This window comes from Macrosteles quadrilineatus, unplaced genomic scaffold (assembly GCF_028750875.1).
Source record: "Macrosteles quadrilineatus isolate MER2022 unplaced genomic scaffold, UCM_ALF_1.0 Scaffold_1__1_contigs__length_201487025, whole genome shotgun sequence".
Taxonomy (NCBI): domain Eukaryota; kingdom Metazoa; phylum Arthropoda; class Insecta; order Hemiptera; family Cicadellidae; genus Macrosteles; species Macrosteles quadrilineatus.
In genome coordinates, this window is record NW_026542594.1 from 109,006,320 (window position 1) to 109,031,159 (window position 24,840).

The following is a 24,840-nucleotide window of genomic DNA, read 5'->3' on the forward strand; positions in this document are numbered from 1 at the left end:
CATTGAATTGAAAAGTAAATAACAGCAATAAAATTATACAGCTGATCAAAATGTAAACAATTATGTTCTTCATAAGGATAACATGGGAACTTTTAAAGCCACTGGGGCAGAGCCCAAGGGACTTTTTCAAAAATGTAAGGTCAGTTTGCAAATCTACGTGACACGCTCTTTCCAATGAGACGTCAATGGATAAAATCGGTTAAGAAATGGCGGAGGAGTTCAACCGACAAACTTTCGTGTAGCGTATTAATTATATAGATATTGTATATAATATCATTCTTTTCATATTGATCTATTCAAGTGAATTCGTATACCTCATTAACCCTAGCAGTGGCCAATGGTCCCGGCGGGACCATTTCACCGTGCACCCTTAGAATGGCCATGGTCCCGCCGGGACCATTTATGTCCAAACATTTTTTAACACTAAAAACTAATTGATAATTATCTTTAAAGTGGATAATTCATATACCATTCGAAAGATGACATTCTATACTTTCATTTTATTATATAAACGAACCTTCTAGCGTCAATATGTCAACGTAATTGCAATTTAAATTTGAATGAAAATTTCCGCGCGAATCTACTTCCACTTGTAGTGTTGCGTAACCGCTAAACACATAAAGTTTAGAAAATCATAGCGAGGTTAGTTTTTTCCCTATCTGGATGCGAGTTATACCACTAGATAGCAGTAGAGCTGCTGAATATTTTGGCATAGATTATTTTATCAATACATTGATAGCAAAGAACATATGATTTTTAGAAAACACGTAATTTTACAAAAATTAACAAATGGCCAATGGTCCCGCCAGGACCATTTCTAAAGTCGAAATATATATATAATGGAATATTTATAACTATTCAAATATAATATCCTTTTGTAGTGTAGGAAACGTAGAATAATTTAGTGTTGAGAAATGGCAGCCCTGATCACTGTATAATTTCTGTGTTCCGTCAGCAACAAAAGAAAATTGCCATCTGACCAAGTTACAGTACTCTGTTTGTTTTGTGCGGATCAGCTGACTTACGTTTTGAAAGTAAATATTGTTCGGCGAATATCTTGGGAATCATTCTAATTTCGGATTTTGTAGTTATGTACCGTAGTGTTTTTTGTTAGAAATGTTTTTGTGTTTTAGGACTAACAGTAATCTTTATGCTTGAATATAAGCCTACTGGAAAGTCTAATATCTGAATTTCTTTTTACATAAACGGCAAATCTTTAGTTTTTTTGTATCATAAACGGGTAATCAAAAATGTTTTACTGCCTACAATGTGACATATTTGTATTCCTTAGTTTATAACTTACAAGAATATGTGTACTATATTACTATCACTAATTACCTTACATGAGCTATCTCCGAGTTACTAATTATTCGTCTTACGTGACAAACCTTGCGATTTTTCGTATTTTCTTACATAACACATGTAAATAAAAATATTTTCCCCATGTGTTATACATTTCTATAAAGAGAATTGAATGTACCGTACTATAACATTTTTATAATATGTTTGGCCTACAAAAATCTGTACAAAACTTTTTTACAAAAATGTCTTTGAATTTTTTTCTATGTAAACTGTAAATTTTTAGTTTTTTGTATCATAAACGGGTAATCAAATTTTGTTTACTGCCTACAATGTGACATATTTGTATTCCTTAGTTTATAACCTACAAGAATATGTGTACTATATTATTATCACTAATTACCTTACATGAGTTATCTCCGAGTTACTAATTATTCGTCTTATGCGACAAAATTTGAATTTTCTTCATTTTCTTACATAACATTTGTAAAAAAAATATTTCCCCCATGTGTTATACATTTCTATGTAGGAAATTGAATTTACTACAAAATGTATATAATGGTTTTGGTCTGAAAATTATACTGTAGTAATAACAAGACTTTACTTTTGAAATTTCAATCAGAATTTTTGAATTTTTTATGATTTTTTTTATTTTTCAAAAAAGTTACCAATTCAGAATCAATTTTTATTTATATATTCAGATTCTCCTGCTTTTTCTGAATAAAATGAATACAAACATTGATAGGTTGAGTCCATATTTGTAATTTTGACAGATTTTTAAAAAAAGGTCTGCAAAATCGCCAAAATGGGTTGGCCATTCCCCACTTCTAACATTGGCCACTGCTAGGGTTAATCTCCCAAGAACTTATCAACTTTTCTTTGTTTCACCTTGTTCATTACTATGTTTTCTCTTATTCAGAAGATACAACTTGTTAATTTTAAGTATTTTCCTATTCCAATATTAATGTTTTCTATGATAATTTTGTTCACATTATTCAAAATCTAGTATTGGATACTCAAATACCAGATTTCTGAGGGGATATTTGAGTTGTTCCAAAATTATCCTCATTGTTTACTTTTGAATTTGTATATAAGTTGAATGTTAATAAACCATGTGTTATGTATCCAAATACCTAGGCCTACTATTAGCTAAATTAATACCTCTAAATTATCACATGTGTTTACATACAGTAAAAGGGCAAAAGGTTCCACCTATTGTAAATTTCCATATTTCACATTCTCATCAAACACTGTCACTTATTTAATAAGCTAAATTTATAATCACTGGAAGTTATTTATACAGTTTGAATTATTTTACAAAATTATTCTTCTCTTTCACTTTCAAAAATGTAATTAAAATACTCTTCATATAATACCAACCAATCATAAAAGTAACAGTGAATAGTGACATCAAGAAATCAGTGAACTAATTGTTGAAACAGATGTATGAAATTGAACATCAAGAATCAAGATTTTTTCAATTGAGAATAAGTAATGAAGAAGCAAGACAGGAAGATGATTTAAAAATTTTAATTGGTGATTTAACTTTACAGTATTTAAAATATCAAGATTTTTCTCAATTATTTAATACATATCATTTCTACCTCAAGAAATATATTTGTGGAGAAGACTACTATAAACTTTTGGGTGAGATCAAACTGAACTTGTACTTTGCTAAATACTCACATTCCAAAATTTCTATTGACTTTTGCCGTTTTGAACTTTAACCTAAATTATCATTTTACTAAATTCAAAATTTGAACTTTCGTCTTTTCAAAAGTGTAAATTGAACTGTACATAACTTGTGATGAACATTAGGCTTATGCCTCTCCAACATCACATAAGCCTACTTTAAGCCGGCATATTCCTAGAACCCTGAGATTAAGAGTTTCATCTAAATATATAACCCTACTTATTTGTACAATTTGACTAATAAAAGGTTTATATGTATTCATCATTTTAAACCTTGGACATTTATTTATTATTTATTTACCAAATAAAGATAAAAGAACTTTACACACTAAAAAACTTGATACATGACTAGAAACTTCCTCATCTGTTACTTTTGGGCCGAGACTGGTAACGTAAATCCAGGACAGTCTATCTACAACGGCTAATTTAGAACTATTATTTGCACTTCCCATAATCAGTTGATTCGACGTTCTTTGTTTTCGGTTGTCGTTTGCACTCGATCTCAGTAGGCCTATCGATTTCCTCGGCTTCTTATATGACACTAAGTTAAAACCTTCAGCATCGACACTAACACCATTATTTGTAGAAATAGGCCAAGCTTCAGAAGCCACGCTGCCGCTAACGTCACCGTAGATGTTTCCCTTCATCATAGCCTCGCCCTTATGTTGGCCTTGGCCATCTAGACCTAGCAAGTCACGTGACTCCGTTAAGCCTAGCCTACTCCCTGAATCAGTCACAATTTTATTAATTTGGGAAGATCCCTTATTTTTATCACCGTTTGAAGTCGCCACTGCTTCCTTATAGGTTTTTTTTTATTTTCTTATCCTCATCTGCTCCGACAACGTCAACTATGATTGAAGATGAATTTGTTATCAATGTACTAACCTCGGCTTTCAACTCGGCGGTGTTATACTGCACCGAAAGTACATTTTCCGACACAGTTTTCAAATCTTCTGTAAGCTCAGAAATTTGGTCAGTCAGTATTTTAATGTAGCTAAAACAATCACAGCACAAATTTTCCTCTGTTTTCTTTAGCTTACTGTTGCTTGGAGTCTTCTTCGCTCGCTTAATGTCTTCTTTGCAGGTCTTACAAATCCACTCTACAGTATCCTTAATGTCATCAATCTTAAGATAATTTTCTTGAGAAACATTCACACAAGAAATATGGAACCATTTTTCGCAGTTCCCGTCACAAAATAATGCATCTTCAGTATCTAAAACATCATTTTTACACACACCACAAGTAACCTTTTTCTTCCCTCTCGCCATGTTGCTACGTCACTGATTGTCTAACAATTGTCTAACAGGTAAGACAGTAAGTTTAACCGGAACTTTTTAATGATTCTACCTCTCTCAGTGATAAAGGAAGCTTATTATACAGTTTGAGACCCATATAAAAAGTACTCTTTTCATAATTTCTTGGACTGGGGATATTTGAATCAATGCTGTTCCATGGTTGAGGGTAGTTTGGACTTTATAGTCAGGCGGGGCAAATTTAGTTATTAATCTATTTAAATTTCTTTATACTTCCCTGTAACAGCAAACCTAAGTACTCGATGAACTCAAAACTATTTAAATAGTGAATAAATCTGACATATTTCAAGAAATATTTAAGTGAAAATCCGATGAAATAACTCTAGAAATTAACTTAGTCCAGCTAGGCTGTTTTTCTACAACAGGGGTATTTTGCTTTGAGTTAATAATGCACTACAATTTTCAGGCTCTAAGACAATTGAAAATGCGAAATATCACTGAATTCCGTTCCATGAGTGGAGGCCAGGCCGTGGAAATGGCAGCATCTCGTGGAAATGCCAAGAAGTATGAGTTTGGCATCCCAATGCTTCAATACAAGAACTGTGACTTCAGTTTTTCTGGCTTAAAGAATGCTCTCAAAAGAGTTATAGACGCAGAAGAAAAAAAGTATGGTCAGTATGATACTTAATGAATTGTTTAGTTCCAATGATGTAGTTTTTAAAAATAAAATAACTGAAATATTTGTTTGTGTCGTACATTGGATGCTGAAGTCTGACCGACATAAGAGAAATATACGAGGGCTATGCAGAAAATGACTATAGTTTTGGCCTGCCGCGGCAGTAGGCAGTGCTAGGACCGCTATCTTGGGATCCTACACTCAGTACGCAACCAGCCGTTGTAGCTAGAGCATCAAGTCTTCTGTGCCTTTATGCAGTAGAGTTTTAAAGTAGTCGCTGAAAATTGAAAATCCCACAAGTCATGAAGTGCGTGGTGTGAAGGTTTTTGTTAGCGAAAAATTACTAACTGTTTGAAATCTATCGCCAGATTTGTGATGTTTACGGCCAAGGAATAATGGGTGAAAGCCGAGTGAGTCAGTGGTGCATTGATTTGAAAAATAGCAAAAAACGAAAAACAAAATGTTCTCGAACAGGATTGCAGTGTTAGGTTAAGTCTTGCAACTGATGAATTGGTGGTGAAAATCATGAGAAATCGATAAAAATTGTCATTTTACGATTACGGAACTCTCAGAACATTTTTCAACGGCCACTCTTAAAAAAAAAGATTAAATAGATTCGTACAGGCAATATATTTGTTTGTTAAGTTGTCCCTTTAAGGTAGTTCATTCAAAAAGTTCCAATGGGCGGAAAACAATATGTTTTCGAGATTTTAACCAGGTACTGCCTGTTGCTCCAAGCAAAAGAGGTTCAAATAATAGCCTAGCATGCACGGTAGTAAAGGGAGCATCCATATACAGGGTGTTGAAAATGTCTGGAACCAACATTATATCTGGTGAGTGGTTAAAGAAAAACAACTGATATTTTGTATACGGATATACTATGGTTTTACCTATCTTTTGGTGCCTTATGAAATTTTTTACCACTTATAGGGAACGTCCCGTAGAGGATGCAGTAAAAGGTTTTAATAGAAGCCTATGGTAAATGATACATCATTTTAAAGGCAATTTTTTTCTGAGTAAGGAGCCACAAGTTTCATCTCAAAAGGACCACCCTAGCAAAAATGGCGACTGTTTGAAATTTAAAAACCCACTTATAGGGAACGTCCTGTGGAGGATGCAGTAAAAAGTTTTAATGGAAGCCTATGGTAAATGATACATCATTTTAAAGGCAATTTTTTTCTGAGTAAGGAGCCACAAGTTTCATCTCAAATGGACCACCCTAGCAAAAATGGCGACTGTTTGAAATTTAAAATTCAATTATTTTCAAAAACTTCAAACAGTCACCATTTTTGCTAGGGTGGTCCTTTTGTGATGAAACTTGTGGCTCCTTACTCAGAAAAAAATGGCCTTTAAAATGATGTATCATTTACCATAGGCTTCCATTAAAACTTTTTACTGCATCCTCCACAGGACGTTCCCTATAAGTGGTAAAAAATGTCATAAGGCACCAAAAGATAGGTAAAATCATAGTATATCCGTACACAAAATATCAGTTGTATTTCTTTAACCACTCACCAGATATAATGCTGGTTCCAGACATTTTCAACACCCTGTATAACAGTACAACCTAGAGGTCGTTTCCGTTTCTTAAAACTAACCAAAAATATGCATGTCGAAGATGGTGATGAAAAAGTAATTTCGTGATTGGTTTCGATAACTGGGAACCCTAACCAGTCGCAAAACAGTTAGGAATCAGCGTTGATTAGGCCCTTTATTGATAGAATATGTGAAGTCAATCGCACCTTTACGAGGAATACCACCACATAATCTTACCCTAGGCTAATAGTAGTTTTTTATGTTCATCAGAAACAAATTTAGCATTAGGTTTGGTCAATGGGATGCCTTTACTTTACACTAATTTTGTTAAACCTTTACAAAAGGAGCATACACTTAGTAATAATAATTGGGTCAGGGTGCTAATTCAGCGGTTTTGACCAAGAGTTAAGCTTATCTCAACAACCTTATTTTGCCTTTTATATTTGACGAAGACAATTTCAGATACTTCAATCAGGGAAGCCTTTTTATCATCACTAACCAAAAGACCAGCAAAGCTACCTTAATAAGCCAATATTTATTCACAAACATGTTTGCTGTCTTTAGCAGAGTTAAACCTAACCTAACCTAACCTAACCTAACCTAACCTACATCATCATAGTTGGAGTCATTCTGGGCTCTCTGACTTCCTTCATCTTGTGAAGGTAGGCCCCGAAAAATCCTTGTCCGGTGACCAGCTGAGTGAGATTGAACGAAGGCTACCTCTCCGTGCTCTCGCTCAACCCATCTTTGGAGATCCCCAATAAGTATCACCGTCCATCTTCCTCGTTCATCTCCCCCCAGCGATTTCGCCAGTCTTCCATAGTGCGCGTCGGGCCTAAAAACGGCTCAAATTTGCCGTTCATAATATATCGAAGATCCGCCTCCTTTTCAAAGCAAGATCAATGGGATTTACCCCTACAACTACAAGGACTGCTGGCTCCGACACTGTACAATACGCCGAGGCGATCAGAAGAGCGCTTCTCCTCTGGGCCATTGCCATCTTTCTTCTTAGGGTTTCGTTTCGAAGGGCTTCTGCCCATGTCTCACATCCGAAAAGAAGAACGGAGTGAACAACAGACATCAGCACCTGTCGCTTGCTGCCAACTGGTCCACTGTCATTCCTCATCAGCCTGCTCAAATTCGCAACAATCTTTTCCACTTTCTCAGTTGCAGGAAAAATTATCTGTTCCCGGAAAGTGAGTCGGACATCCAATCTCATTCCCAAGTACTTAACAGCAGGTTTCGTGACTATCTCTTCCCGGCCAAGTGCAAGCTGTACGATTGGGTTGATCGTCTGGTGAAAAGCACGATCTCGGTCTTTTCTGTTGCCAATGACAAGCCGTGGTCATCCATCCACGTCATGACTTGACCTATGGCCAAGGCTGACAGCCTCTGCCGCTCACCAACATCCTTTGCCGTTGTAATTACAGCGATATCGTCCGCATACCCATCGAGGAAAGTCTCTCGAGGCATTTCCATTTAAAGAATCCCGTCATAAGCGATGTTCCAGAGTTCAGATCGAAAAATTGAGCCCTGAGCGGCACCCGCTGTTATATCTCTCTGCAAAAGTTTGTTCGGTATTGAAAACCAACTTAAGACCCCATAAGTAGTTCTGGAGTATTCTAAGCAGGTACGGGAGAATTGCGAAGTCCACCTTCAATGCACCCAGCATGTCAGTCCACCTGGCTGAGTTGAACATGATTTTACACTTCTTGCGTAGCCAACATGACTAGCCTTCGTGATCTGGGGATCATCTGCTGGGCAGCCTCAAAAGTGCGGATCACTTCACTCACAGCCTCAATCGTTGATCCACCCGCTCAAAAGCCGTACTGACGATCAGAAAGTCCACCTGCTGCTTCTACTGCCTGTGCAAGCCTTGGCTTTAGGAGTCGCTCAAAAACTTTCCCTGCCGTGTCTAGCATGCATAGAGGTCTGTATGCAGACGGGGATTCGGGATCTCCTTTGCTCTTGGGTATCAGCACAATGCGTTTTATTTTCCAATGCTGCGAAAACAAGCCTTCCAACAAACAGCGGATGTGCATATTTAGCAGAAGGTCTGGAAATTCCCCACCAACTGCCTCAAGTACTTCCATTGGGATTCCATCGGGACTTGGAGCTTTGCCTTAGCGCAGATAGCTTATGGAATTTGTCATTTCTTGCTCACTGAACACGGGTACTTGATCGGAAGCCTCAACCTCTTCGTTCGGTCTGATCTTCGTTACATCCAGACCAATTCTTGCCGCCATCTCCAAAATTCGTTAGCCTCAAAAGTCAGTTCTTGCCATACCCCTATCTATGGCTCTGGCATTAAAATCACCGTCTATAATCAGGTATCCACTGAGGGAGCAAAGAAGGTCCTCAAGCAGATCCAGACGTTCCTAAAAATCAGCCACATTAAGCTGGTTGGGTGATAGTAGAAGCTAAGAAAATTTGTATCGCTGGTAGTCACCTAAACAAGTCCGTTTCCCCTACCGTGACTTCTAACACATACATTTGTATTCGGGATCCAAATGGCAGCAGTGCCAATTGTGTCCGGGTACCAATTGTGTCCGTCCCTGTCAAGGTACTCCTCGCTAATAATAAGCTGTGACGCAAAATTCTAGGGGGGGAATAAACTAGTATTCACCAAGTCAGGCTAGGCCTACCCCTAGAACCGGCCACACTCAAATTTCTTCCCCGGAGTGCTCAGAAGGAGCCGAGAAAAATCCAGGGGTCGATACGAAGTTGTCACGGCTTTGACTGATCAATTTATTCAAATTTAATCGAAGGCTCAGAGCTCAGGAAACGTTCAGGAAATCCTGCAGACGCTTAGTTGGAGCTATATCATCCCAGCCTTCGCTAACGTGTTGTGGAGAATTTTGCCTAACTTTTAGAATGACTTTGTAGGGAGGGTAAGTATTCAATCTGGGCCAATGTGATAAAATGCTCGTATTAAACTGTAAACTAATAAGTTAAGGACGTTGGTAATTGATCTAATATCGAATGTAAGTAAAATAATTCCAACAGAGTCGTCGGGGCCTAATTAATATAACTGAACGGATAATTTATCGTGATATGATTTAAAGTAAATTTAGTATTAATTTACATGGCTGATTGTTCAAATCAGCCTGCTCACAAGACTTGATTCTTTCACCCGCCAAAGACGGGGCTTAGAACTCAGACGACAAGTCTCGGGGTAATAAAACGTTGAATTCTAAAAATAATCTAAATAATAATTAATCGTTAAACGAACGGAATAAACGTAATTTCGTAGCCAATTGATTCAAAACCAAACGTAAGATAATCCTCCGCTAGTCACTGGCAGGCAGGAACTGGCGGGTTTTATGCAGGTCGGCGAAAACGAAGTTATTAGAATTTAGAGGTTTAAGATCGAGTTCTGAAACGAGAATAGTTGTAAAACGAGAATGCGTGCGTTAAACAAAAATAAAGTAAAACGTAGAAATGGTCTAACTATTAGAATAGCTAACCTTCGTAATATCGGCGATCGGTGGGAATGCGTAGTCTTGTAACGACGATGTTACTTCGTAGACGGCGTGTGAACGAATGATCCTGTCTTTGAGTAAAATCCTTCGTTCCTGCCCGCTCGAGGCTTACACGCTCAAGCGGTGAACTTTAGTACTACTAGATAACAGCTGATCGCAATTTCACTTGTTGAGCTGGTCTAGTTTCGTCTGTCGTCTGTCAACAAATAAACACCAGTTTGGGGTTATGTCGTCGGCGGCGTTAAATGTCTGTAAAATCGACCGATTTAACTTTATTATGTGAAACGAAGCGCTATTATGAATAAATATGTAGTTGTGGATGTGTTTGTGTACTTTACTGTGAATAAAAATAGGCCTACGTTCTTTGGCTCATAGCCCAAGCTATGGCCAACACATAGGCCTAGGAGTAGGCTATTGTGGTTAAAAATCGGGTAAGTTCTGATGTTCATTTATTCGTAGTACGTTTTTACCCCCCTTAAAATTTGGTACCTTACAAAGCAGGTCGATCTTTTTATTCCAAGACTCTCTGAGCCAGGAGGTTCGCCACCCTGCAGTGGTGAATATTTCCTTGGAGGGCTCTCATTGTTTTTTATTATTGACCGTGGCACTGGCGAGGGCCTGCCGAAAAACAAGGCATGCTCTTGTTGGCATAAATTCATTGACCGTCGGTCTGGGCCTTTGCTGTCCACCTGGAGATGTCCGTAACCAAAGCACCTAAAACATTTAGTAACTTCTACTCTGCGGCGAATTCTGGCATTGACCCAGCCTACTTTTATCCATGCCACTTTAAGGAGCTCATTTGCTACTTGTTCTGACTGCGAGACTATCGCTAGCTTCAGCTCTCTGCTGTTAAAAAAAAAAAAAACTTTAACCTCCCCCGCTTGAGCTCCAAGGTCTCTTTTGATGGTCTCCTTCACGTCTTTTTCGGGGGTGAAACTATCAAGATCCCTAATTTCCAGAGAGAATCTTGTTTCTAGGTTCCTGACAGTTCCACTTTCTCCAACTGCTTTCTTCAGAGCAGAGCTAAACTCCTCTTTGTTCTTGGTCTTCGCTCCAAGCTCCACGAGGACTCCCAGGGAATGCGTTTGCCAAATCTCGTTGATTTCGGCCCCCGACTCTTCCGGTTTCACCCCCTCCCGAATATCCTTCAGCAAAATCTGCATACGACTTTCCAGTGGTCGGACGTATAAGAATTGCATCAGTTTTCTGTTTCTCAATGTGGGCTTAGGCTTAGACAAGCTACTTCTTCTTGACCTTCTTGGCTTCTTTTGCAGCCTGCTTTTCTTTTTTCTTCTTTCTCCTCTTGGCGCAGCACTGCTCCTGCCAGGGAGTATCATGACACCCCCTCTTCCTGAGACCTTGAATTTGGCCCGCGGGTTGTCAAGGGTTCCGTCTAGCTATACAGAGTTTCTCCAATGTCACCCAAACGGGAACCAGGAGATGGGCGAACCCACTTGCGCTCGGGCGCAGTTGACGCCAGCCGAAGTTCCCGAATCCACCGTAGCCGGAAAACATAATCACCAATCGTCCGTACGCTATCCTTTACCCTTGTAGGACCTTTGTGGTCGGACTTGAACAGCTCGGTTGGCCTCTATATCGCTTACAGCTTTAGCGATAAGGTCAAGCTGTTCTCCCCCTGCTACGTTCGCATCGTCAATTTGAGTTCTCAGGTGGCCGATACTGCTTTCATCTCTCCTCGGAACCACTGAGACGTCCTTTCCCGTTGACTTTTTGTCGTCTTGTCGAAACGGGCTTGGTGCAGATGTTCATTGCTACCACTATTCATTGATTTCACTATTTATTGCAGCTATTCATTGTATAAAAACTTGTACTGTGAATGAATAAAGAGAATTTGAATTGAATTGAATTAAATGTCACCTGTACTTTGGCTGGGCCAAAGGGTTTCGGTGGTATCTTCCCCGTATCTTCTTTTTGAGTTCTAGTTACCAGTGTCACTCCTGTTTGAAGAGGCGTGAGCCCGGTAGAACTCCTGGCATTATCAGGGGAAGATCTCAGGATTTTTTGTTTCTTCTTTAAACACCCTGGCGAACCCATTCCATCTCGTACCTACCAGTAGCATCAATCCGCACTGTGGCCTGGTTGCCTGCCACAAGTGCTTCCGAAGAAAATGCCTGGTTGCCCCCCCCCCCCCCACAGAATCCAAGGGGCTGCCCGAATGAACAGGGTTGGATTCAGGAACAAAGTCCAGACCCACCTGGGGTACATTGCCGTTGTTTTGTACTGTCATCAGACTTCTTTTGTCTCCTTGCAGCCTACTTTTATGGCAAGCAGGAGTTACTGTTGGAACATTCTGCTTCGGCCCAACACGGATATAATTTACTAAAAACCCATTTTATTAGAATTCTGATTTTTGTGTCCGATGAGGGCAAAACATGATAAAATAGACATATATTTAGTTTAATCAATCAAAAGTCCCTAGCCATATAAGGTTGATCACTCTTTGTGTTGTGCAGACATCATCGGAGGACAAACGTTACCACAGCCAGTTCTCTATGATATTTGCGCCAGTCTGCAGCATTGTGTCGCAACTCACATCTGCCACAGAGTGCAGCGAGCTCTGCAGTACATTGCGCTGCGAAAACTCATCCCTGAGGACCGACGCACTCTGGTAACACTTGCAAACATTTATAAATAACCCGTTGAACATTTATTACATAGTCTTAAAGTCTGTATGATGGAATGTCTACCTGAGATGCACCACTTAAACCATAGGCCAGTTCCTAGGTCAATGGAGGGTCAAGAGACAGGTTCCATCATACAGACTAGTTGCTTAATGATTTCACATTCATGAGACTTAATAAGGCTAGACTGTTAATTGAAGCATTTAACTTAACTTTATCTAAAAGGCCTTGTAATAAAAGAATAAACTAGAGCTTATTATAAAAGGAAATAACATTTTTTAGTGAAAATCTAACTATGTTTTGTCACTGTTTGGGAATTCGTCTGCTTTATGAAACACATTTTGTTTAAATAAAGGCAAAAATTTTTAATTTTTTATTCTGTTACAACAGATATCCTATAGAATAATTGAACAGTTTTTAATATATAAATGAAACTAACATTATGTTACATAGTTTTTACTTCCATTTCAAAATCATGAACAACACAAAAACAAAAACAAACAAACAATTAAGTCAGCTGAAAACTATTTAAATTAATATATCTGTTTTAAGACAGTACAAACTTTTCCCCCATGAAATAATTCAAAGGATACTGTAGATTCTATATCTTCCGAAGTTGATTTATGTGCCGTCTCCATAGCATGTCATCAACAACTACGGAGTACATCACTCTTCCAATTCTTTTCTTTATTTCACCTTTTCTCCAAACAATTTTGCCATTTTTCACCATTTCTCTTACCAAAACATGTTCACCTTCTTTGAATTCTCTTATGGTTCCTTTGAAAGATGTACATCCTTGTTGGGCTGTGCGAAAGGTAGGTTTCAACGTTGACTCTAATGAAGGTCTCAACACATCTAACGAATTCCGCAGTTTTCTTCCAAACATCAACTCTGCCGGACTTTTTGTTGTTGATGTCGGTGTTCGTCTGTGAGATGAAAGAACTATAAGAAGTTTTTCTTTTAGGTTTCCATTTGTGTCCACTTCTTTTCTTAAGTACCTTTTCACTTCTTGAACATAGCGTTCTGCTTGACCATTGCTCTGCGGATTATAGGGTGCAATGGTTCTGTGAATAATACCATTATGTTTTAAGTAATTACTAAACTCTTCTGATTTAAATATCGAAGCATTGTCACTCACCAATGTATAAGGTAGGCCGAATCTTGCAAAGATATCTTCCAAAAACTCTATGGTTTTCTTTGATGTTGCTTGTGTCATGGGACAGGCTTCTAACCATTTAGAGAATGAATCTACAACCAGTAAAACGTATTGATTTGATACAGGTCCTAAGAAATCAACATGTATTCTTTTCCACGGTGCATTTTCTGGTTCCCATGGATGCCACACTTTAGCCGGATTCTTCTGATTTCTTTGGCAGGGTGTACACTGTTTCACAAATTGTTCTATATCGAGATCCATGTCTGGCCACCAGACATAACTTCTTGCAAGGGCCTTCATCCTAACAATTCCTGTATGAGACGAATGTAGATCATTCAAAACACGTTTTCTCAGAGTGCGTGGTATAATAACTCGATCGCCTCTCATTATACAACCGTCCACTATACTCAATTCATCCAAGTGTTTTTTATACTCCTTATGACCCAATGGTTTACCTCTTAGTAAGCAATCGTAAATATCTTTCATTACAATCTCCTTCTGAGTTTCCTCTTGAATTTCGTCCAGCTTCACAGGCAATACATCATTGAATTGCCTAATTTGGTATAAACACGCTCTGTTTATGTCATCCATGAAATTTTCATCCTCTTTTCCTTTTATCGGTGCTCTCGAAAGGGCATCAGACGAGACATTCTCCTCAGAAGTTATATGTTGAACCTCGTAGTCAAAACCTTGCAGGAATATGGCATACCTTAGAAGTCTTTGTGCAGTCATTCGTGGTAATTCCTTTGCGGGGTTGAAGATAGAAACAAGCGGTTTATTATCTGTTCTTAAAATAAACCTTTTGGAAAACACATATTGAAAAAACTTATTTACACCCCAAAAGATTGCTGTAGCTTCTTTATCGATTTGAGAATACGACCTTTCCGTGAGCGTAAGAGTGCGAGAAGCGAAACATATTGGTCTTTCCGATCCATCCGGGAGAGCGTGTGAAAGAGTAGCTCCAAGCCCTACTGGACTAGCATCAACTGATAGAATAATTGGTAAATTAGGGTCATATGGAACTAAAACTCTATCTGAAGCAATTTCCTTTTTTGTTTGAAGCCAAGATTTCTCACATTCTGAGGTCCAGGTAAACTTTCTACCACCTCTGGTCAGTTCATACAAAGGGTGCAACAAGCTTGAGAGGTGATTGACAAACCTTCCATAATAGTTAATGAGACCCAACCAACTTTTAAGCTCATCTTTATTGGTCGGTCGGGGAGCATTTACTACCGCCTCCACTTTGTCTTTACATTTGTGAATACCCTTTTCTGATATTTCATGCCCTAAATACACAATCTTAGCTTTAAATAAATTACATTTCTTACTATTGACTCGCAAGTTATTATTGGATAGCCTTCTGAAAACTTCTTTTAGCCGATCTTTGTGCTCCTCTAACGTTTTACTCACTACTCTAATGTCATCGTAAAACACCGTAACACCTGGAATGTTGTCTAGAGCTTGAGATATGAATCTTTGCCACTCAGCTGGAGCATTTTTGATTCCGAACATGAGTCTATTGACCGCATATACACCCTTATATGTGCTAATGGCCTGTACTCTGGCACTCTCGTTGTCCATGGGAATGTTTAAATACGCTTGAGAAATATCAATAGTCGAAAAATACTTACAGCCACTCATGCTCGCAAATATGTCATCCAATGTTGGAATTGGATAATGATCAGGTTCCAAGTTCTTATTAACTGATACTTTGTAATCAGCACAAAGCCGAATATCCCCGTTTGGTTTAACTATCGGTACTATAGGTGTACCCCATTGACTGTAGGTCAACTTTGAGAGAATTCCCTCCTTTTCTAACCTGTCAATTTCATCATTGACTTTATCCCTTAAAGCAAAAGGAACAGGGCGGGGTGGCAGGTAAACCGGCTTAGAGTTTGGTTTCAAACTCAAATGAGCTTCATAGTTCGGTACTTTACCCACTCCTGGTAAGAAAACATTAGGAAATTCACTCTTAAGATTCTCTATAAACTGGTCTTTTTTATGATCTGTATGATCTTCTGATACCTGGCTTAATGAAGGAAGCTCAATTTTGAACAACTTTAACCACTCCCTTCCAAAAATACTGTCTACGTTCCCCCGAATAACATACAAGTTGCCCACAGATATTTGATTTTCATAGCAAATTTCGACAGTCGCAAACCCTACCGGGCGAATTATTTCTCCTGTATAGGTTCTTAACGGCATTCTTGTTCTATTTAGAATCTTACCTGGAAATAATTTCTTAAACAGATGCAGCGGTATAGTACTGACCGCAGCACCAGTGTCTAACTCAAAAGAGTTACGCTTATCGTCAATGGTGCAGTCTAACATAATCTTTCCCGGCCTGTTTACCATTTCGGGTTGATATGCATCATCCGAGAGCTTAGACAATTTAGTACATTTCTTCTTTCTATCCACAATGGATAACATTGACATAAAAGGTGGATTTTGACACTCACCTTCCTCTTCATACTCATTTCCTGTCGAAGCGTCATCAGCTTGTCGCATGTTTTGTTTCTTTCTCCGACAAACTTTGCTGAGATGTCCTTTCCTCTCACAATTCCAACATTTAATGTCTGCTGGAATTTCGCACGCACTTATGTGATGGTGTCCCCCACACCTGAAACATGATATTTTACTACCCTTTCCTTGCAAATATCCAGCGCTTTTCTTCCCTCGAATCTGAAATTGTTCTCCAACTTTTGATTGCAAATTTGATTCTTGGATTTTCGTTGTTTCACTTTTGATTTGCTCAAAGTTACTTGCTATTTCAAGACATTGGTTAAACGTTTTATCTTCGTGAATTTCAATTAATCTAGACAGCAATTTTCCATCATGAATGCCCGAAATAAACTGTTGCCGCATATGAACGTCAGATGTTGATGCATTACATTTTGGACATTTAAAATCACATTTACTGGCTAAGGTTTTCAGATCTTTGGCGAAGCTGCCTACAGATTCACTCGGATTCTGGATTCTTTTAGTGAACTTATGTTGTTCTGCAATAATACTTCCCTTAGGTTCCAGTAATAATTGTAAAGCTTCACATATTTCGTCATAACTTTTATCCTCAATGTCACATGGGCTCAGATTAATTCTCAGGTCGTGAAATACTTTAGGTGTCAACAAATTGATCAAATATTGATTTTTCTTTAATTCTGACGTGATTCCGTTTAGGTCAAAAAAGTTGTCTAGCCTTACCATGTATGAACTCCATGTCTCATTGTCCTCATCAAATTTAACAAAATTAGAACAGAAAATAGGTTGACTGGGTGTTAATATACCTTCTTCTACTAGCTCCTGGTGTCTCTCACCCTTCCTCCTCCTCATCCTCGTCGCCATTGAACAGTTTTTAATATATAAATGAAACTAACATTATGTTACATAGTTTTTACTTCCATTTCAAAATCATGAACAACACAAAAACAAAAACAAACAAACAATTAAGTCAGCTGAAAACTATTTAAATTAATATATCTGTTTTAAGACAGTACAATAATGTAGTTCATTAAAAAAAAAAAAAACTGTACTGGTTGCAGTTGAAATGTAAAAATAATTTGATTTGAAGGAAAAGAAGGTTGGTCTTATGTTTTAGTGCTGTATGAGTATTGAGGAACAAGAGAAATCATTGATGGGTTTTTTTTTATACAAATTAAATTACAAAGAATGGACATGGATGGTAAAGTTAATACTTTTAGATAAAGAAAGTGATATTTAAAAGACTCCAACCTGTAATTTTGTACGGCCTTAAATTTCCTAAATATCTGTACTATTATAAAAATGAGGTGGTGTCTGTTTGTATGTCTGTCTGGGCAGCTGTCATGACTAAAATGAAAATACTCAACGGATATAGCCAAAACTGAGAAAAATGATGGCCCATATATCTATGAATGTCTTAGGCCTATTCACTTCCCTGAGTTCCCTTGGGTCTACGCCCCATGAAGGTACAAAGTTCTGAGGTGGGGTTTTCAAAAGTAAATATTGATTGGTCTCCAGGGTAGGATGAGAAAACTCACACAGAACAAAACAAAACAAAAAACTCAGTCTCGGGTCTAGTTCCTACCATAAGACTCACGGTAATAATTATTTATTCCCTACACGGATATTCACTGAAAACCCAAAATAAAAAAACAGCTATAGTCAGGACCACGTAAGTTTGCAGTTGGTGGCAGCCAATCACAAGACAAGGCTAGTGCGACGTTGCCACATCGCCCGTTGACAACACTAGGTAATTAAAATATACTAAGCAATATTTTCAAATCAGCTGGTATTATTAGATTTGGCAACACCGCACGGTTCTCATTGGTTCATTCAAAACCATATGGTAAATAGGCTCTTCCCTCAACTGCAAACTTACATGGTCCCGACTGTAGGTTAAGGTTTGATTGAACCATCAATAAGTGTTTCAAACATTACTTAGAATTGGACCAGTTATCTATTTTTGTCCCTTTAATATCTTCTTTTTTATCTGACTATGATGTGACATGTGTACTTTGTAGGTGATATCAGGAGGAGTGGCTTGCAACAAGTACATACAAAGAGCAGTCGGGATGTTGTGTAGAGAGCTGGACTATGATGTTAAGGTTCCCCCACCTCATCTGTGCACAGACAATGGTATAATGATCGCATGGAATGGTGTGGAGCGCTGGCGAGTTGGCCAGGGAATCTACCAACATGACCAGCTGGATGCACTTGACATTGAGGCCAAGTAAGTGTTTGAGTGAGACCTTTGTCTTATTTCTGTCAATAAGTGTATAAATGTTTTAGCGAGTGTTAATCTGTGAACTTAATGCACTACAATTCTCTCTGTTATACATTCTTTTCCGTCTGCTTATCACTGAATGATTAGTTGCAAATTTATTTTTAGTTTTACTCAGTGGCAGCTCCAGGGGGGACATAGTCTTCCAAATCCTGCCAAAATTCCCAATTTTTCAGTATCACGATTGGCTCAAAATTCTGATACCAATAAGTTTATTTTATTTACATATTAATAATTACAAATTACAATACTTGAAAACAATATAATTTGCTGTAAATATTATATTGCCAAACTGCTTTCACAGATACACCCGTCCCGTAATTTATTTATAAAAATAGACACTTTTTTTATGTATGTAGCCAAGATAACATTGCATTTTTCATGTGCACATGTGTTTTTTATTAGTTTTGATTGTCTTCTGCAATCGGGCAACATCCGTGACCATATTTTGTGATCTCGGTGTCACCGCTGGTCGTCTCTCGCTATCTCATCAACACCCACAATTGACTTTTTCGGCCACGTTTCGCATGACCGGGCTACTGATAATCGACGCTTGACTGTGGGTAGTGAGGTTACTGATATCGAGATCTGATTTTGATCAGGATCAGTTACTGATACTAACCTTAAAAATGTGATTGCACAAAGCTTATGTTAGTTTGTTGTTAACTTTATATTACAATTAAATACTGAAAGTCTGCAATGTTTTTTAATTATGAATATTTTTAGTTATGAGTGGTTGGAGGCAGTGTTGGATTTATGACTAGGCCGTGTTCTAGGACTGCAGCGGTTTTGTTAAAAACGCTAGGGGTGGGCGAGTACTCGACCTTCGAGTAATTACTCGAGTTTTTTCAAATACTCGACCTCGAGTCGAGTAGTAATTACTACTCGAAAATTCGAGTCGAGTAGTTATAAATAGTGCCACTTCACGATTTTCTACACCCATATTTGATAAATTATATTTTGTTTTGTGTTGATGCCTTATTTAATCCCCATTCCTATAAAAAACAACTATCTAACCTCATATAGGTTAGACCAGCGTAAACCAAATGTTCAACAAACACGCATCGTCATTTGGCAGAGCTAGCAAGAGGACTACTAACAGACTTTCACTTTCGTACAACAGTCAACAATACGTCTCGATAACGATACAGTAAGTTGAAATAAAGCATTGAATGAATCTATCGAATTGCAATAGTCGATAGTCAACAAGGGAGTCTCGTGACTAGTATAACAATGGCAGACGATTCTTGAAGACATTATAAAGTAGAGTATCAGATTTAGTTTGAACTGCCATAAAAATATTTTATACCAAAATATAGAAATACAACAAATAAAAATAACCTGTTGTAGCATAATATTTTTTCACATAAATCGGTATTGGTGTTTAGTTTTACAGGTTTTACAAACCGATAAGTTACTGCAAGGAACATCGATGCATCTGAATGACGCTATCTCATTGGGTCTTGGCAGAAAGAAAAGATCAGTTCCACTTTAAACTCAGTGTTGCCAGATGGACGATAATTGTTGTACTTTTAACTTATATCAAAACTAAATAAATAGTAACCTACTTTTACAACTGTGGTATTGGCGTAAACAAACTATAAGTATAATTTATTTTCTAATCAGTTTAGATCCTGATTAAAATTAGTCAAACCATTAAATTTTTTACGAAATAAAAGCTATAGCAATTTTATGATAATTTTACCGACATTCGCCATAATGGTGTAATGATAAATATGGCAACGTCAGCCCTGCAAAACAGCTGTTTGATGGGAAAACAAAGCAGAAGCAGAATGAGCAGACTGACTAGAGAGAGAGAGAGCAGATATGGTGACAGCTGGCGTTACAGTTACAACAAAACAATGGATTGGAGTGATTGAAGTTATGTCAATGTCAGTTTTGAATGTTTTTACTTTGAAGTGAATTTGTAACATATAATAAAATTGATTTTGTTAGTGGAAGTTTAATAGAAAGTAAAATAAACATATTCTGTTTGTGATTTTGATTGTGCAATTTTCAATCTGGTGGCAGAAACATGACGACAGTTTGAATTGTAACTTAACCTAGAAAATGTGAGTTTATAAAGAAAGGCCAAATAGGCTATACCGGGCACTCGACGTTCTGTACCCACGAGCACCTCAGCTTCCACAAGCACAGAAGGCTTTAGAATAGTTCCTGGGATAACAGGTATTTGTGTAATAGCTTCACCGTATATCTTTATTGGACCTGTTTCTGTTTAGATAGTTGTTTTTTTCAACAGTTACAGTTGCGAACTGTGCATTGTGATTTTGAAAAGGTGTTTATTCTTTAATCTTTACTGTTTGTTTACTTTTGACTTGATCTGCTTGAAAAGGTGTTTTATGATTATGAAAATTAACGTTTTGTGAGTGTGCTGAAGCTGATTTGTTATTAGGTATTGACAATTAGCCTAAATGTTTTGCGTGCATGAATTAATTATGAAGATTTAAATGTTTACTTAACCTATATTTTTCGGATTCCTCAAGAGAGAGTGATTGTTAGGTTAGGTTAGGTGTTTGTTTGTGTGTGAATTTGTTAGATTGCAGTTTTGGTAGTTGTAGGTCTAAGTTAGCCTTTAAGGTAAACTTAACTTAGGCATACTCTTATTAATAGATACGTTATTAATTTAACTTTTTCAAAGGCAATAACTTAGACCTAAACTCCACTGAAAGGCCCAACTAACTTAATCAAAATAAACCTAGACCTACCACTAGCAAAACTCCAATGTAACAATTCACACACAAACGCAAATCAACCTAACATTAACAATCACTCTTTCTTGAGGAATCCGAAAAAGATAGGTTAAGTGAACATTTAAAACTTCATAAATAATTCATGCACGCAAAATATTTAATTGTTAATACCTAATAACAAATAATCAGCTTCAGCTCACTCACAACACTTTAATTTTCATAATCATAAAACACCTTTTCAAGCAGCTCAAGTCAAAAATAAACAAACAGTAAAGAATAAACACCTTAAAATCACAATGCACAGTTCGCAACTGCAAACTGCAACTGTTGAAACGAAACAACTATCTAAACAGGTCCAATTAAAGATATACAGTGAAGCTATTACACAAATAGCTGTTATCCTGTGCATGTGGAAGCTGAGGTGCTCGTGGGTACAGAACGTCGAGTATACCGGGCTACAGTGAAATGTGTTTTATTTTAAGTTAAGTGCTTAATGTGGGATTTTATTTCGAGATAATAGGCCTACTATGTTTTTGTTTGATATTTTCAGTCTGTCAGAGACGAGTGACTTGATCATTTTTATAAATGTAATGAATGAGTGAAGAGGATAGCCCTAGTACCCATAACCTTCAAACAACAGATGAAGTGCTTATCTAAGTGATTATTTTAAAATACCTAATTGCATATTGATGTTTTTAACTTGTGATACAATATGTAGTTTGATATTAGTTTTGTTTTATAAATAAATTTATTTTAATAAATTCTGTTTCTTATTTGAATTGAAATTATTCTTAAAGTTACCTTATTAAGTTAGTTAGTTAGGTTGATTATCATGATAGTGAGGAGGAATTAAGGGCAAGAAAAAATAAAACACACAATAACAAGTGATGTGTAGGCCTAGGCCTAAATAATTTAATGCTGCAGTCAACAAGTAGTCTAGGCCAAATTTTTTATTAGGCCTAAGGTAGGAGGTACTAATAATTAGTAACCATATAACTTAGAAAATTTGGTATAAGTACTTAAACTACCTATTTAGGCCTAGGCAGGGTTTAGGCTAGGATGAAATTTGTTTCAGCAAAATGCTGCAAACTCTCTGCAAAGATAAAAACTAAGTTAACTGTAGAAAAGAAAAAATATTATTCAATAACTTAAGCATTTAAAACAAAAAATTCCAGTAGGCTAATATTACATTTGTTTGAACATTAGGCCTACATCTTTCAATTTTATTTGTAGAAAATTTGCCATAGGCCTAGCCTGCAAAACAATGTAAACTTAGCATTTTTAAGTTGTGAATAGCAAGATGCTAAAATTACTACCGCAGCTTAAACCCAGGGCCTAGGCCTACTTAACGCGCAACTACTTGACTCGACTCGATACTCGAGTTTTTACTCAAATACTCGACTCGAATTGAAAAATCACTACTCGCCCACCCCTAAAAAACACCGCGATTGCTCGTGACGATTCTGATGTTCCCTTGATTGAGGAGATGTTCACGATTTTCCCGCGATTGTGGGTGACAACAATGATGTCCCCTTTATCGCAAGAGATGTTCAGGATTTGTCTGCAATCCCGACGATGATGATGTCTCCTTGATTGCTGGAGATGTTCACAATTTCCCCAGGATTACGGGTGATAATGATGATGTCCCCTTGATCGCGAGATATGTTCACGATTTCTCTGCGACCAAGGGTGACGATGACGGCGTCTCCTCAATTGCTGTAGATGTTAAAGATTTTGTCGCGATCGCGAGAAAGTTCCACCTAAAGGGCGGGGGCAACTTGGGTTCATTTGGCATTGGTTTGCTAGTACCCTAAATACAGCACTTGTTCGAAAGGGGGGGGGGGGTTAAGTATCCTACAACCTCTACAACCCAAAATTCCAGGCAATGGCCCCCTCCGAGAATGTGCTGGAGCCGCCCCTGGTTTTACTGCAGCATTTTGTAAAGTCTTAGTTCTTGTTGTACCATGAAGAATGAAATGAAGAACTTTATTTGCTTTCAGGTGTCCTCTTGGGGAGGACTTGACTCAAGATGTTGCAGAAAGTGCAATAAAATGCAAATGGGTTCAGTGGTATGACCTACTACAAGCAGAAAGTGTCAATAAAAATGTTACAACCTTATAGTCTTAATAGCTGTGATAAATACATCTCTATTAATATTATATTGTATGTATTTTTGAATTATTAAGACCTACTATATCATCTGTACCACCGGCCAAAAGTTATGTATTTTGCAGCTCTAGATTGTTAAAAGTTACAGGGGAGCGAGCTGGTGTAGTGGTTAGATCGCGGGACTCCAGTCCCTGAGGTCCCGGGTTCAAATCCCACCAAGTCACCAATGGATTTTATCTAAGTGATAATGCCACAACCCCCAGGTCTACCCTGAAGTAATGTGGAAAAACAATCCCGGGCTCGTGTCTAGCGTCCTAGGACAAAAAAATAATAAAATTGTATTTTGTACCTAGGGCCAAAAATGAGGTTTTGCCGGCTCGAAACGAAGTCGAGAACTTTACGAATGAAGTCGAGCTGCAAAATGCGTACCTTTTGGCCGGTGGTATGAACGCTATTTTTCACCACACTATTCTGGTATGTTCACCATTTTAACACAATAAATCTACACTATTGAGTTCAATTCATCTAACAGTCAACACAACTAACAAATTTAAGATTATGTGTAGAAGTATTTAGAGGAATCAGCAAAAAATAACAAATAGTTGCTAGGCAGCCGTGACAATAAATATTGCACTAGATATGGATACTGCTTGTATATTTAATATACATTAAATTCAATCCTTTATTTTGTAATTGTACATGAAATTAGTACATAGAATTGCGTCAAAAATATTTTCATAAGACTACATTAAAAACTAAACATACTGAAATTCTTCCAACGAATACAGTGGTCTTGAAATTAAACTAGGTGGCGTTCGTAGAGGCATCCACAAAATTGAGCGGAGTCATCAATGGTTTATATTATATTGTTTTGGTCATACTGCAGAAATACCAGTCGTAGCATTTTTACTCTTTAGGAAGTAAAAATAGTTTTTATCCTCTATGGAGTAAAAATCAGCTGTTGTCAACTCAGTTGTAAATTGCTATTATAAACGACTAGCTGTTGTACCCGTGCTTTGCAACGGGAAGAGAACACGAAATACTAGAAACATTTTGGTCTTTACATCTGTTGATAAAATAGTTACACACAAGCCTTTTAAAAACAAAATTTTACCTTTATGGCCTTTATAGGATATAATAGATGTAGTCATAAATGTAAAAAAATAATAGTACTGCACCCTGTTGGTAAACCTTTTAACTTTTTATTGCTATTCAATATCATAGAACCAACTTGGATAGTTGAAACAGCTGACAAAATTATTTTATTCCTTTTAAATATTATACTCATAAGGTTAACATGGGAAATTCCAATGACACTGGGGCGGAGCCCAAAAGGACTTTTGAGATAAGATTGCGTCTATATGTTAATCGGGAATATGAGCTATCATCGTACCAAATTTCAGCCCAATCCGACCAGTATTTTTCGCGTTTACTTGTCACAAACATACATTTATACATCCAAACTTTCTCATTTATAATATTAGTAGGATTGCATGTATCGATTCGTGCTTCGTAATTATTTTA

The 24,840-nt window shown here is 37.4% G+C and overlaps 1 protein-coding gene across 5 annotated transcripts in view; it reads left to right on the plus strand.

Annotated features, from left to right (window-relative positions):
* The window catches only part of LOC128983017 (tRNA N6-adenosine threonylcarbamoyltransferase, mitochondrial-like), a 140,967-nt gene extending 117,611 nt beyond the window's left edge, over positions 1-23,356 (plus strand). For all 5 annotated transcript variants that reach the window (XM_054402157.1, XM_054402165.1, XM_054402142.1 and 2 more), the window contains 4 exons: positions 4,712-4,916; positions 12,414-12,568; positions 18,237-18,445; positions 23,208-23,356. In XM_054402157.1, coding sequence (XP_054258132.1) covers positions 4,712-4,916; positions 12,414-12,568; positions 18,237-18,445; positions 23,208-23,328 — 690 coding nt within the window. In that variant the 3' untranslated portion in view covers positions 23,329-23,356. The remainder of the gene's footprint in view (positions 1-4,711; positions 4,917-12,413; positions 12,569-18,236; positions 18,446-23,207) is intronic.
* Positions 23,357-24,840: the final 1,484 nt, after the last annotated feature.